Raw genomic sequence first — 15,807 nt, 5'->3', positions numbered from 1 at the left:
AAGGAACACAGTCAACTCAGTATCACATTTTAAGTTTATTTTTTAACATGGTGTGAGAAAATGTTCCAATTTCATTCTTTTACATGCAGCTGTCCAGTTTTCACAGGACCTTATTTAAGAGACTGCTTTTCCCCCACTGTATATTCTTGCTTCCTTTGTCATAGATTAGCTGACCATAAGTGCATGGGTTTATTTCTGGGATTTCTATTCTGTTCCTTTGACCTATGTGTCTGTTTTTGTGCCAGTGCTATGCCGTTTTGATTACTACAGCTTCACAGTATAGTCTGAAGTCAGAGAATGTGACACGTCCAGCTTTGTTCTTTTTTCTCAAGATAGTTTGATAAAATATTTTTTTAAATGATGAGTGGGTACTGAGTTTTTATCAAATGCTTTTTCAGCTTCTATTGATAAATATTTTTCTCCTTTCATCTATCAAGGTAGTGATTTATATTGATGGATTTTCTACCATTGAACTTTACTTACATTTCTGGAATAAATATAATGATTATAATTTTTATTCTTTTAATATACTGCTGAATTTGTATTGTTAATAGCTTATTTAGGGTATGTATGTTCCTACGTGAAATTGGCCTGTGGCTCATTTCAGACACTATCCTTGTCTGGCTTTTCAGTTATGATTGGGTAGTACCTCATCTTGTCTCCTATGCTTCTGAAGGGGTTGTATAAGAAGGAAATATCTGTTTGGTGGAGGTTGGTAGACTTGCCCATTAATTCCTTTTAGCCTAGACTCTTTTAAGAAGGGTACATCTTTTACCATTATTTCAATTTTACCTCTAGTTTTGGTCTATATAGGCTTTCTATTTCTTAAACCAATTTTGGGATAGAAGTCTTGAAAATGTTATAATTTGATTTAAAGAAAATAAAGAAATGTGATGTTTCTTGCACACTTGAGTCTGGAGTAAGCCTGTTGCCATGGTGGCTCATCTGGTGTGGCTAAGGAGCACTGGTCAGAGCATCATGGTGGCATCATGGACTAATGACAACCCCACAGTGGAGCTGAATGACTCTGAGGCAGTGACTCTGACAGGAGTACATATGGACTCTCAGAAGTCACTGTTGATTTTTGATAAGAAGGTATTTTAGGAAACGCAGAAGAATGCTTAAAAATACTTGAACAGATAAAGGGTGGTGAGCAGAAGGCTCACAAAGGAAGAGAGCAAGGATGCAGCTTTGTTAGATTTTGCTAATGAGATTAAGTCATGTGAGATTTCTAGGAGAAAATGGAGAAGTAGAGGAGCAGGTCTAACTATATTTAAATTCTATATTTCCAACTATGAATTTTCACAAACTGCCGGGAAGTGATGTGCAAATCCAGTTTCAGAAAGACTGAAATCCAATTTCTTGCCAGTCAGGCAGGATGAGGGCCTTGTAGCAGATGCCGCTTGACTTTAAATACTACAAAGAAATGTAACAATGCTTATCATTTGAGTTTATGGGGTAGGTTCACATTTCCTTCTCTGTGAGCTTCAGTAAATGTCTGTTGGATGGATGATTGAAGACAGGACAGAGGGAGGGTCTGCCCATGACCATCTCCCTCGCCCTGTCTTGTCTTTAATTCCTTTGTTTGTTTATTTGTTCATTCCTTCCTTCTCTTTTATAACAGCTTATTGAGATATAATTCTCATACCATACAATTCACCCAGTTACCACAATCACCCATCAAATGTGTACACCTTCAGTGGTTTCTTAGCATATTCACAGTGATGGCCCATGATCACAATCAATTGTAGAATGTTTCATCACTCCCCACCAAAGAAACCTCATAACCATATCCAAATCCCCACTTCCCCCAATACTTCCAGCTCCTGGCAACCACTAGTCTACTTATGTCAATAGATTTGCCTGTTCTGGATATTTCATATAAACAGAATCATACAAAATGTGGCCTTTTGTGTCTGGCTTCTTTCATTTAGCATCATGTATTTATGGTCCATTCATATTGTCACGTGTGTCAGTGCTTCATTCCTTTTTATGGTTGAATAGTATTCTGTTGTATGAATAGATTACATTTTGTTTAGTCTTTCATCTGTTGCTGGACATTCAGGTTGTTTCCACCTTTTGGCTATTGTGAAAAATGCTGCTATGAACATTCATGTACAAATTTTTGCGTGAGTGTGGATTTTCAGTTCTCTTGGGTGTATACCTAGGTGTGAAATTGCTGGGTCATATGGTAATACCATTTTGAATATCCTCTCTAATAATCTTAATCTTTAAATTGGGGTCTTTAGTCCATTCATATATAATGTAATTACTGATTTACTTGGATTTTAATCTACCATCTTTTTTTTTTTAAATTTGAAGGGGGAGATAATTAGGTTTATTTATTTATTTATGTTTAGAGGAGGTACTGGAGATTGAACCCAGGACCTTGTGCATACTAGGCATGTGCTCTAGCACTTGAGCTATAGCCTCTCCCCTTAAATCTACCACCTTATTAAGGCTATCTATTTGTCCCATAAGTTCTATGTTCCTTTTTCTCTCTCACTTCTTGTCTTCTGTCACATTGATTTTTTTTTTTTCCATTTTTCTGTTGTCTCCCTCTATTGGCTTAAAAGGTATATACATCCCCACTCCCACCTCCAACTCTTTTGGTTTTTCTGTTAGAGACTGAAACATGCATCCTTGATTTAGCAACATACAGTTATTACCTGGAACTTACACTTTCTTCATGAGTGAGGTGAGGACCTTAAAATACTCAACTTCATTTACCCTCTCCTGACTTACAACCATTACTGTCCTGTATTTTAATTTTATATGAATTTTCAACATCACAAGACTTTATTATTATAGCTTCGTTTAGTCACAACTCTCACATTGACATTTTCTGTTGCTCTTCACCTTTTTTTGTACCTCTGAGCTTTTCCATCAGGGGTCATTTTCTTTCTGCCCCAAAACCACCCTCTATTATTTATTTTTGTGCACATCTGCTGGTAATAAATTCTCTCAGTTTTTGCTTATCTGAACATGTGCTTTTTATATCTTATTTTTGCAGTATAGTTTTACTGGATACATTATCGTCATATCACTTATGATATGCTGTTCTGTTATCTTTTGGCCTCTTTTATTTCTGTTCAAAAGTCAGCTGCCAGTCTAACTGCTGCTCCTTTGGAGGTGGGTCCTTTTAAGGTTTTCTTTTTGTGTTTATTTTTCAGAAGTTTTTACTGTAATATTCCTAGGAATTTATTTCTTTCAATTTATCCTGCCTAGGGTTAATAGGGCTTTATTTATTTATAATTTGATGTTTTTCATAAATTTTGTAAAGTTACGGTCATTCATTTTTCAATTATTGCTTTGCCTCATATCTGTATCCTGTCCTTTTGTGACTTCAATTATACAGAATATTAAATCTTCTCACTGTATCCAATGAGTTATATATTGTTACATGACAAGTTAGTCCACAACTTAGCTGTAATTTATTGTTTTATGGTTTCTGTGGGTCACATCAGCAATCCGGGAGCAGCTTAACTTGGTGGCTCTGTCCAGGGTCTCTCATGAGGTCACTCTTAACCTCTCAGCTGGGCCTGAAGTCATTTGAAGGCTGGAGGATCTGCTCTCAAGCTCACGCACATAGTTGCTGGCAGGCTTCAGGTACTCATTGACTGTTCCTTACCACACACCCCCACCTTCTGTCACATTGACTATTTTCTTTAATAATCCACAGGGCTGCCTGTGTGTCTTCATGACATGTCCGTTACCTTCCCCCAGAGTGAGTGATGTGAGGGGGAGAGTGTACCCAAAACAGAAGCTGCAGTGTCTTTTATAACCCAATCTCAGGAGTGACATACCATCTCTTCTACAGTATTCTGTCAGTCACACAGACCAGCCCTGGTACAATATGGGATGCAACTGCTCCAGGGTGTGATTATCAGGAGGGGATTCCTAGGGGCTGTCTTGATGGTATACCACAATGTCTTTTACTTTCTTTCATATATTTTCTACCCTTTTGACTCTTGATGCTTCATTCTAAATTATTTTTGGGGGGGGGGAGTTGTCTTTTATGTACATGTTTCTGGTTATTTTTTATTGTGTACCAAAATTACATTTGCAAATTATTCGTATAAATCATTTGAGGCCATCTTCCACCAGACTTCTGTTTACATTTGCTTCTGCCAGGTGCCTGGGAACACTGGTGGTTTAGGGTCACACCACTTCCATTTCAGGGACTGATAAGAGTCCAAGCTGTTTTGCAATCCTTGCATGAGCTTGTCTAAGTATAGCTCAAACCTACACCTGGGATGCAATCCTTTAGAGTTACCTAATTTGCCATTACCAAAAGACTTGCCTGTGATTTTTTAAATAATATAAAATTTGAAATTAATAGTAAATATTTCATGGCCATGAGAGACTTAAACTTTGTTTTGCTCATGGACATTAAAGCTGGTTTGATAAACTTCTTGGCACTAGCATGGTTCATGCTGTGAACAGTGCAACTTTGATTATGCCTCTGTAGTTTGGTCTCTTCATACGCCTATCATTGAATCCACTGTATACTGACCACCACGTCCGTTATTACACTTACCTCATGGCATGGCAACAGCTTGTTCACATGATCATGAGTTCTTGGCAAGTAAGAATCATTGGGCCTAGCATGACTATTGGCATATACTAGGCATTCAAAAATTATTTCATTGATTGGTGCCAAAAATTGAAGTACACTCCAAGAAGAAGGTCAGGTTTGAGGGATACATAATAAGTTTGAGTTTAACATGGGAGATGTCTGAGTACGGCTGTCTAGAAGGCATGTATATGCAGGTCTGAAACACAGGGCTGGGGTTGGGCTGAGGATGTGGCTACTTGGAAGACATCAACAAACAGAAGATAATGGGAGTCAGAGTAACAGCTGAGATCAGGTGGGGACAGTGTGTGCAGAATGGGGAAGACAGTGGGCTGATGTTGCAGCCTGAGGAACACCACAGCCTCGTGGGCTAGATGAGGAAGACCTACCAAAGGAGTCTAGGAAAGACGTGCTAGTGATGGAGAAGAGCCAGAACAGAGGGGAGTTGTAGAAATAAACAGAGGAGGGCTCGAATTTGAAGGAGAGAAAGGTCTACATCATGAAATGCTGCAGAGATGGCAAGGAAGATAAGACTGAAAGTTAGGAGTGGCCTCAACTCAGGTGAGTGCCATGAACAGCGCCAGGGAGAACAGATTCCAGGCCTATTTGGGAGGGAGCATCCATGGACTATGGATGCCAACTAGCTGTTTTGGGTGATGCCTTGTACAGCAGTAGGTGTGTGCCCCTCACTCCCCCAGGAAGCACAGAGGGAGGAAGAGGTTGGGGGTGTATGGAGATAGCTAATGGTTTTTGGGGTCCATTGGGTTTCAGGTGCCTTGCGTTTCAGGGACATTCCAGAGGCAATGTTGAGTAAGCAGCTCAATATATGATCTGGAGCGCAGGGAAGAGGTCTAGTATGGAGCTATGGATTTGGGAGGCACAGAAAAATCTGATACCTGGAATTTTCAAAGGTCAATTTCATTCCAATTGCCATGCCCCAACCCTGTGTAACACCCCTAGGTGTATTTCAGTGTCCCCCTCTTCCTGAAACACACACACCTTCCCCAGGTTCGTGCCTCCCTTGTAACAGGTCACACCTTACCTTCCCCAAGTGAGAGCGGATGCTGAGGCCCTTGACAAAGGCGTCCCCAGAGGTGATAGGCTCTTCCCCAGTCAGCATTTTGAAAATGGAAGCTTTCCCAGCTCCACTGAGGCCAAGAAGGCCAAAGCATTCCTCTGCTTGAACAGTGAAGGATATCTTGTCCACAGCCAATGGGGACACCTTGTTGGCATAGACCTGAGATACCCAAGACAGAAGACACACAGTAAGGAGGCCTGGAGTCAGCAGTCTGGAGCTACCTTGTGCCTGCCACACACCAGCTCTGGGACAGGTTGAGCCAACCTCAGGGCCTAGGGGCGCGGGGTACCCAGGCTTGACTTTGCCTTCTCCTCCTGGCTGCTGCTCCCAGCAGGGCTGGGGAGGTTTCTCTCCTCCCATCCCTGCAAACTGAGAGCCTGGTTCTCTAAGATAAGCCTCTTTCCTTCTGTCCTTGAAGCAAAGAAAACCTCGGGTTAGATGTTGCCTGAGTTGTTGTTGTTTTTAACCACTAGTAGCTAGAGGGAAACTACTCTCTCTCCATGTGTGTATTTGTGGATCTATATAAAGTTCCCAGATATCTCTGAATACAGTTCCCTCTGGGACTCTCAGGGAGACTAACCAGACTTGGTTTGAGGTTTTGGAACCTAGTCCCCTACTTTGGCTCCTCCACAAACTGTCTTCTAGATCTAGGAGAGAGTCAACTATATTCAACCATCAAGGCTTCTTGGGGTTTGTGGCTTTGGTGCGCCTTCCTTCCCAGGCCTTCCTGTCTGACAGGGTGCCCCAGAAGAGACAATGGGGGAGGCTGAGGTGATAACTTCAGTCTCTGGGCTCACAAATGGTTCATTCACAGAGGAATGATGTGATTCATTCACAGAGGAAATTACAGAGGATTCATTCACAAACTCTCCAAGTCTGTCTCCACCAAAACTCATCCGAATCCTTTGTCAGTACAGTAGTCCCCTCTCATCTACAGGGCATATGGTCAAAGACCCCCAGTGGGTGCCTGAAACCGCAGACTGCACCAGACCCTACATATACTATGTTTTTTTCCCAATATGTACACTCCTATGAGAAAGTTTAATTTATAAATTAGGCACAGTAAGAGAATATCCGAATTGCCAGCATCACTACTTTTGGGCTTTGGGGTCTTATTAAATAAAATAAGGATTACTAGAACACAAGCACTGTGATACTGCAATGGTTGATCGGATAACTGAGCTGACAATTAAGTGACTAAAGGACGGATAAGCTGGACAAAGGGACGGAGTAGAACAGCTTATGATTTCATCACATTCAGAACAGCACAGAATTTAAAACTTATGAATTCATATTTCTGGAATTTTCCATTTAATATTTTTGGATCACAGCTGGCTGCAGGTAACAAACCTCAGACAGCGAACCTGCTGATAGGGGGTACTACTATAGTCCAAGCCAGTGGGTGGCTCCTGGAGACCTTGATGGCTGGTTCCTTATGCAAAGGGCCCCCAAGAGTAATGGTCTTTGCTTTTTAAGCCATGTCAGACTTACCTTAGACACTTTTTTAAGGACCAGTGGGTTTTTCTTATGCAAGTTTTCCAAATGAGTTTTGATCATTTCCGCCTCCTCTTCCACAACTTGGTCTCCAGGCATGGACACTGCCCTGTGCCAAACTACTTGGTTTCCCAAGACAAGGATGGTAGGTGTTAGTGGTTTCACGAGGGCAGGAGGTAGAGATTGAGGGGACCACAGGGACTGGGTCCTCCCTGGGAAGGTGTCCCAGCTGCGCTCAGTTCCCACAAGCACACCACCACCCTTTCTCAGGGGCAGCCACGGTCAAGACTGAACACATGTTGACATGACGGTGATATGGTGGACAAGGAAACTTGACGTGGCATTGGCTCTTACGGTAAAAGACTTGAACCCTGGAGATGTCAAGATAGAACAAATCCCACTTTCTACAGAATTTCCTTGGTTGGCAGCAGGGCACTTCAACTCTGGAATATATTCAAGCCGAGAGCTGACAGAACCGATCTTTCTCCTATCTGGCTCCTGAATGACTGAGGGAAAGAGATGTCCCAAGGTGACTAGTTTTAGGAAATCCAGGGCCTTGTTTCTACTTGGCTGGCCAAGGTCAATTGGGCCAAAGCCAAGACTCTTCCTCCTTCACCCATCAGGCCCCTGGGGGTCCAGGGGATGGCCGTCACCTCTCTACCCTGAGGGTGGATTAAATGGTGTCCAGGCTCCATCAGATGCTGAGAATCAAGGCCACACAGACTGGAGGAAGGAAGCCATGGAGGAGTCCCTTGACCTGTCCTTAGAGACTTAAACTTTGACCCACTTACCAGTCAGAAAACCTGGCTTTCAGTTTCGACAAGACATTGGTTTCAATGAGGAAAAGCAGGATGAGGTACACAGGTCCTGAGATGCCAAGGGCTGTCAGATACTTCCCTATCCCCAGAGACTCCCATGCATAGATGTTCTTTTGGACCACATATCGTTCTGCTAAAATGGGGTGAACAGATGTTATCAAGCTTTAGGTGATTTTCCAAGCCTTTCCTCACCTTTTACATATAGCAGGTAAGTTCCTATTATAACAAATACCATTTAAAAGAAGCATTATTTTCATCAATGCTATTACCACATTCCAGCAGATGGGAAACATAATATTCCATTTTCCTGGCTAAAACCAATGTTCTGCAAAAATAATGCAGTAAAGTAAAATAATTCTCCCTGTCCATATGACAGTTATTTGAAATGCAAAATATTTATACATTTCGTTCTTCTATTAACCATTAATCACCCTGCAACTTCAACTGATCACTCGTGTAAAAACACCCAGCAGCCTGTGTTCTCATCTTTTTAATCTGATTTGCCTTAAAATTTTCTTTTAAACACATGTATTTCAAAATTATACAATAAATACATACTCACTGGAAAAAAGAGACATGTATGAGGCAGAAAGTCAAGGTACATCTTCTCTCCCCAAAACTATTGTTACAATTCTGTATATAATCCTGTTATACTTTCTAGATACAATCTTTAAAAATACAAGAGGAATGATACTATGCATTATCTTCTCCAATTCGTTTGCTTCATTTACTAATATATAACAGACATTGGCCATATCAGGACTTACAGATCAAAATAATACAGAACTCTGACAAAGGTAAATACAGGGACAATTCTAACAGCTAGTATTGTTGTACTTTTGGTTTGTAATCCCACTTTTTGTTTTTCATATGATTTAAGAAACTAATGCATAAAAAACTATTCTTCATCTATATTTCTGGACACACAATACCTAAAGAGGTATTGTGATATCAATAACTGAGAGGGAGTGGGGATGGGGCTGTGTAGGAGCAGTTCTTATATGTTACTGAAGTTAAGCTGGTATAAATTCAAATTAGAATGTTATAACTTTAGGATGATAAATGTAATTCCCATGGTAACCACAAAGAAAATAGCTATGGGACATACCCAAAAGGAAACGAGGAAGGAATTAAAACATTTCATACAGAGTATTCAAACCACAGAGACAGAGAGTGGGGTGGTCGCTGGGGCTCGGGCAGAGAGATGGGGAGTTAGTGCTTCATGGGCTCAGGGTTTCAGTTTTATAAGATGAAAGCAGTTCTGGGAAAGATGGTTGGGATGGTTGCACAACAGTGTGAATGTACTTAATGCTCCTGAGCTGTACAATTAAAATGGTTAAAATGATAAACTATATATATATATATTTTACCACAATTTAAGAAAATAACTAATTTTAAAAGGTGTTGGAAAGGATGTGGACAAATTGGAAGCCTCATGCATTGCTGGTAAAATGTAAAATGGTGCAGCCATGGGGGAGAATAGTTTGGTGGTTCTTCAAAAAGCTAAACAGAGTCATCATACGATGCAGCAAATACACTCCTAGGTATACACCCAAGAGAACCAAAAACATGTTCACACAAAAACTTGTACATGAATGCTCATAGCAGCATTATTCATAAGAGCCAAAATGTAGAAACAATCCAAATGCCCATCTACTGATGAATGGATAAACAAATTGTAGCCTATCCCTACAACGGAATATTATTCAGCCATAAAAAGGAATGAAGTACTGATGCACACCATAACCTGGATGAACCTAGAAAATATTATTGTAAGTAAAAGAAGCTAGATACAAAAGGTCACATAGTGATGTTTCCATCCATATACATGAAATGTCCAGAACAGGAAAATCCACACAGAAAGTAGATTTTTGGTTGTTGGGGACTTGGGGGAAAAGGGAATGGGGAATGACCATTAACAGATAGAAATACTACTCAGCCATTAAAAAAAAATGCCATTTGCAGCAACATGGATGGACCTGGACAATGTCATTCTAAGTGAAATAAGCCAGAAAGAGAAAGAAAAATACCATATGATATCACTTATATGTGGAATCTAAAAAAAAAAAAAAAAAAGACAAACTTATTTACAAAACAGAAACAGACTCACAGACACAGAAAACAAACTTACGGTTACCCGGGAGGGAAGAGGGTGGGAAGGGATAAATTGGGAGTTTGAGATTTGCAGGTACTAACTACTATATATAAAATTGATAAACAGCAAGTTTATACTGTATAGCACAGGGAACTATATTCAATATCTTATAGTAACTTATGGTTAAAAAGAATATGAAAATGAATATATGTATGTTCATGTATGACTGAGTTATTGTGCTGTACACCAGAAACTGACACAACATTGTAAACTGACTATACTTCAATAAAAACGTATTTAAAGAAAGCCAGATACAGTATTTCTTTTTTCTGGTGACAAAAATGCTCTAGAATTAGATAGTGGTGACAGTTGCACAACATTGCGAATACACCAAAACCCAATGAATTGCATACTTTAAAAGGGCAAATTTTACATGAATGATATCTCAATTTTTAAAATGTAATTAACAAATTCCACTTGCAATACTCACGAACTTCATTGCACTCAGTCTGGTTCAGGCTCTTGGCATTGCAAAACTTCTGTAGTTCAAAGCTGTAATATAAGTTGGAGAAAGCCATCCCCAGGCAGTGGCCTGGAAGCAGTAGGAATGTGTGATCCAAGGAATCTGATACCGTTGTGTAGTCCAGTTCTGTGAGGGAAAAAGAAAAGATGGACTCTTTTTTCGGGAAGAAAAGGGCACATCCCCTAGCATCTCTCTGAACCCACCGTGCTGGTTTTTCCTATATAGAGGACCCGTTATCTGTATCTACTGCTGTATCTATCACTGCCTGTCACATTCTCAGGCCCCAATATCAGAAATCAGGTTCTCCCTGACTCCCAGTGTTCCCTCTTCCTCTTCAGCCCCCAAGCCATAAGTATTTTTCTTTTGCAACGCTTCTCAAATCTGTCAATTTACTCTTAATCCAATTGTTCATGTAGATGAATTGGAAGCAGGTTGGTGTGTTTGGGAAAACCAGCAAGAGCGTGTGTGCAGTATAGGATGCACATGTGGAAGCGGTGAATTTGAAGGCTGGAGGTTTACAGATGAGTTGGGGCCAGACAGGAGGGTCTGGTGGACTAGCTTCAGAGTTATATGAGTGTCATCTTATAAGTGGATAAGAACACAGTCCCTGCCTGGACAGTTTGTGGAGACAAAGCCATCATTATTTGCAGATGCTATACATTATCATGTCCCTGGAAAAGCCACAAGAATCTATCAGAGTACTTTAAGAAATAAAATACAGGTCAGTAAATTGGCTAGTCATAAAATAAATATACAGAAACGGGGGCCTTTTAGAGGTTAGAGAAGCCAATTTTTAAGTTCATGTTGTACTGAAAAGTGAAGAAATGCCAGGCAGGGTTATAAAATAAACTGTGGTACATTTAAAATATTTTACAGGTTTATTTCTAACAAATAAACACGATCGTTCTACGAAATAAATATGCTACACATAAGCTAATTAATTTGTAAGAGAATTATTTCACAGTATGCTGCATGGGGAGTGGTCCAGTAATGGGACCATGTCTACAGTTCATAATGCAACTGAGCCACTGTGATGTATGATGAATTGAACTAGGATATGAGGTCTCCCAACCAACATTTTTTGGGCCAGAATTCCGAAACTGAGTTGCAGAGCCAGGGTCTACCCATGGGGCTTGAAGCGCAGTTTAGGGCACTACTCAGAGGCTGTGGTGGTCTACAGTATCACTGAGGCCTGAGGGTCATGGTGCTGGTGACCAGACATTAGGTGCATCCTAGGAGACCGTAGCTCAGTAGGACACCTGCACAGGTGGCACACATGGCACTGAAAGAGGGGCACACTGGGGCACGTCCTCCTAGTTTTCCCTCTTTAGAATTCTAAATGTGGAAATCTAGCCTGGAGGCTGAGGTGGAGGGGCGAGGGGGAAACTATCAAAGCATTAGCACTGCAGATCCCGTGTGGAGTAGAAAGACTGAACCGCAAAATGAGGCTCATGAGCCCAGCCTAGGCATTAAGTCAGCCGCGTCTCTGCCCAGACCTACCCCTGCCCAGCAATGATCCTGGGCCCCTAAAAGAGGAGTGGTTGAAATCTGAGAGGGGACAACCCCCGTGGCCCAAGCTCACCCTAACCAGAATCAGACAAAATGTTCACCAATAGTACGTCTAATCAAAGGAACAGATATTTACAGCTCTTGCTTAGTTTCCTTCCTTCTCTCTAGATTCTATTCCACAGTTGGTTGAAGACTGAGGAGAGGTCACAAACCATCACTATGCAGCCCTCCAGTTGAACAGGCTTTTCTTTGCCACACTCCTGGGCTGGATTCACTCTTTTCTGGATCTCATACCTTCTTTATTGCTTTACTTTTTCATTTTGCTGGCCTATATCCTTAATTAAGTTTCCAAGAAAGTGACCTGGTGGGTAAAATTTCCATTTGCCCATCTGAAATTGTCTTTGTTCTGTCCCTCCACCTGACTGACAACTGAACTGAATGTAGAACTAGTTATCTTCTAACTAGTTTAGTGGTGTGGGTCTTTTTTCATTCAGTGTTGGACATCTGATGGATCCCTTCAGTCTTGAGGTTGGTTTTTTCAACTCTGGGAAATTTTCTTGCTTTATTTCTTCGCTAACTCCCTCTACTTCATTTCCTTTGTTTTCTCTTTCTGGCATGCTTATCAATTGAATACGGTAGCATCTCCTGGACTTGCTCTTACGTTACTTACCTTTTCTCTCCATTTCTCTATTTCTTTTATCTTTTTGCTCTACTTTCCAGGAGGTTAATTGCTTTCATTTTCCAACCCATCTGCTAAATTTTTATTTTGGCAATCAGCCCTTTCTTGTTCTCAAAGTTCTCCTCTTCATGGAATTTTGTTGTTTGATAGATGAAACCCTTTCCAGAATCTTTGTTTTGCTTGGTTTCATTTCCTGTATTTTTCTACTCCTGCTAGCTTTGTGTATGGAGGTATGGGGCAGGCCACATTTTAGGGCAACCAGGCAGGGGACTCTTTTGGAAGCAGGTTTGATTCATCAAGAGGAGGGATCTCTGACTGCTTCCGGGTGGGAAGTGGGAACAGAGACAGCTGGGATGGAACAGACTGTTTCTAGCCCAGCCTTCCCTCCCTTTCTCTGAGGTCTCAAGCTTTTCCAGGATTATGTCACTAAATTAGGTCCTTGCTCAGCCATTTCCTCTCTGAATGTACTTTAGCTGCCTCTTCATTGTAAATTCATAATTTTTATTTCTTTGCTATCATTTTAGTGGGGTCTTAGGAAAAAGAGAGTGCAGAATTAGCTTTCATAACTCTGTCTACTGTGGTGACAGCATTCTAATGAGGCCCCTAGGGCGTGTGTACAGGGCCCAAGGTCCAGTCTGTAATGGTTTTCTTTCTCAGGAAGTAGGGATGGGGCCCAAGAAGGCACTGGCATCCTTTTCCCCAGACCAGGTGGAGCTTCTTGCCATGTCCCATCCTTGCTCCCCAGTGACTCACCCGATTTCCACTTAGTGTTCAAGCTGGAAGATGCCTCCTGCTACGCAGAGGAAGGGCCTTGGTCCTTGTTATTGCAGCACAGGAAAGAAGAGAAGGAACAGCATGAAGCAATCTAAGAAGAAATGAATCCTAGGTAAGCCAAAGGATCCAGAGAGAATGTCCAGAGAGTAAAGTGCTAGCTTGGTCATCAGTTATCTTCTCAAAAAGCTGCGCTCCCATCAGGGCCCTCAGTGTCCTTGGACTTTCAGGTGCTTGTCCCTCTGGAGTGGGTTGGGTGGCAGAGGAGAGTAGGAAAGAAGGAAGACTTTCCCCGGAGATGAGGGTAGCATTTCTCAGAATGATCCCCTGGACCATCTGTGTCGGAATCACACGGGCTATGTCTTTAAGTGCTGATGCATCAGTCTCGGGGACACGCTGCACCTGAGAACTGCTGGGTTCAGACTCCCTCAGGACAGTCCTCTGTGAGTCCCCATTCCTTTGCCTGCAGTGCATTTTCTGTTCTATTTCAATCATAAAGTCAAAACACTGTCACTTTTCTGATCCTCTCGGATGAAAGTAATTCTGAAATTCCACAGGTGGTATGAATGAGAACTAGAAAAGGCACCACAGACTCTGAGACCAGTGAAATACATTCCGAATAGATAAGAATACATACATGTAATGTCCTGTAAGAGACAACGACTCCTAAGGTGACAGCAGAGGAAGCTGTCAACGTAGTTTTAAACAAAACAAAACACCCAACGAAACCCAAAAGTCAATTTAAAGGAGGTGGTCACATGAAAGTAAATGAACAAGAGCATTACAGAGGTAAAGCATGCTCAAGTGCATCCAGCCCTGACCCAGAGAGAGATGGCAGCACAGACAGGAAGGCATCAGTTTTAAACACGTGGTGTGAACGATGGCTCACTCCGCAGCTTCTTTTACTCCAATTACAAGTCACCAAGCAGCCTTCGTCCAACCCTGGCTTATTATTAGCTTCTTTTAAACTGAGGAATAAGTTATTTCAGTGAAATGCATGATCATAAGTAGATAGTTTTTTGAATTTTGCTAATATTTATGCCTAAGTAAGCAACACCTTGTTCAAGATACCGAATGTTTGCATCACTGCAGAAAGTGCCCTAAGGCCTCTATTTAGTGGAGCCCTTCCCCCGGCTCTGAGGCAAGTGCTTCCTGGCTCAGAGTGTGCCTCTTCCGCACAGCACCATGTTTTGACATCTGTCCTCACTGCTGCATGCGGTGAATGTCTGTTCCCTTTACGGTGCTGAGCATACTCCACTGATGAATATAACTGCTGTATGTCTCTGTCCTCTCGGAGATGCATATCTGGGACGTGGATGGTTTGTGGCTCTACCGACAACAGCCGCCGAGAAAAGCCTCACACAGGCCCCGGGCAGACACACGCTTTCATGGGTACAACTTCTGTGCTGCTGGGGGGAGGGTTACAGCTGCGTGATGTGTGGATGGTCCTCACCTTTTTCACTTGTGACTGAGACGAGGACAAGGGGGCTGATGCTCAAGAAGGTGAGCGTGATGGTGAGCTTAACATAGGCGCTGCCCGAGTTGTCAAAGCAGAAGCTAGTCAAGTAGATGAAGGGGATGATAGCCCAGCCATAGAGCATTAGCATCAAGAAAACAGCCAGGATGTTTTCCTCATGTGTAAAAGCCTCTTCATTGTAGTACAAAAACACCACCTTAGGAAAGGGGGGTAGAATTTGCAAAAGTGTCACTGAGAGTCAATCCTAAGCATTTTAGAGAAAGAAAACGATAATCTCAGTTTTAAAAGTAAGGTAAATAAGGTGTTAGAAGTACTCCACAGGCAACTCCCTTCACTGACTAGTGCCAATAGTGCAGCAACAGCTGGCTCTGCCCCTGGAAATCAGCGTGGTGAGATCAAGGCCTCAGAGACGTTTACAAAACACAGAAGCAGAACAAAGGAGGACGTGATCCACTCTGCATAAATGATCAGGGAACCTCAAGCTGCACACCTCAGTCACCACCAAACACTTGCACCCCTCAGTGCCCTGGTGAGCTATTCCTGGACTATAAACACATGTCCCCAAGGCACTGTCTTTAGCTAGCTTGGGGCATCAGTTCTGGGAAAGCCATAAATTAGAGACCCTAGAGCAGGCCCCTCTGCTCCTAAGGATGCTGGGACCTGAATCATCTTTTATTGAGGGTCAGTGATGAGCGTGCTTTCACACCCTGTGTTGCCAATCAGGGGCTGAGCTGCCAGCCTGGACTCTTGGTCCGGTTCTGGGTCTTCACAGAGTCCCCTGTGCCTT

At 42.0% G+C, this 15,807-nt stretch overlaps 1 protein-coding gene across 1 annotated transcript in view; it reads right to left on the bottom strand.

Annotated features, from left to right (window-relative positions):
* The window catches only part of LOC102512074 (ATP-binding cassette sub-family A member 17-like), a 108,722-nt gene that overhangs the window by 8,370 nt on the left and 84,545 nt on the right, over positions 1–15,807 (bottom strand). The window contains 5 exon segments of the mRNA XM_014562744.2: positions 5,619–5,813; positions 7,146–7,257; positions 7,940–8,099; positions 10,552–10,710; positions 14,997–15,216. Coding sequence (XP_014418230.2) covers positions 5,619–5,813; positions 7,146–7,257; positions 7,940–8,099; positions 10,552–10,710; positions 14,997–15,216 — 846 coding nt within the window.

Source organism: Camelus ferus, chromosome 18 (assembly GCF_009834535.1).
Source record: "Camelus ferus isolate YT-003-E chromosome 18, BCGSAC_Cfer_1.0, whole genome shotgun sequence".
Lineage (NCBI taxonomy): Eukaryota > Metazoa > Chordata > Mammalia > Artiodactyla > Camelidae > Camelus > Camelus ferus.
Note: the sequence above shows the minus strand (reverse complement) of the source record. Positions and strands in the feature narration are given on the sequence as shown.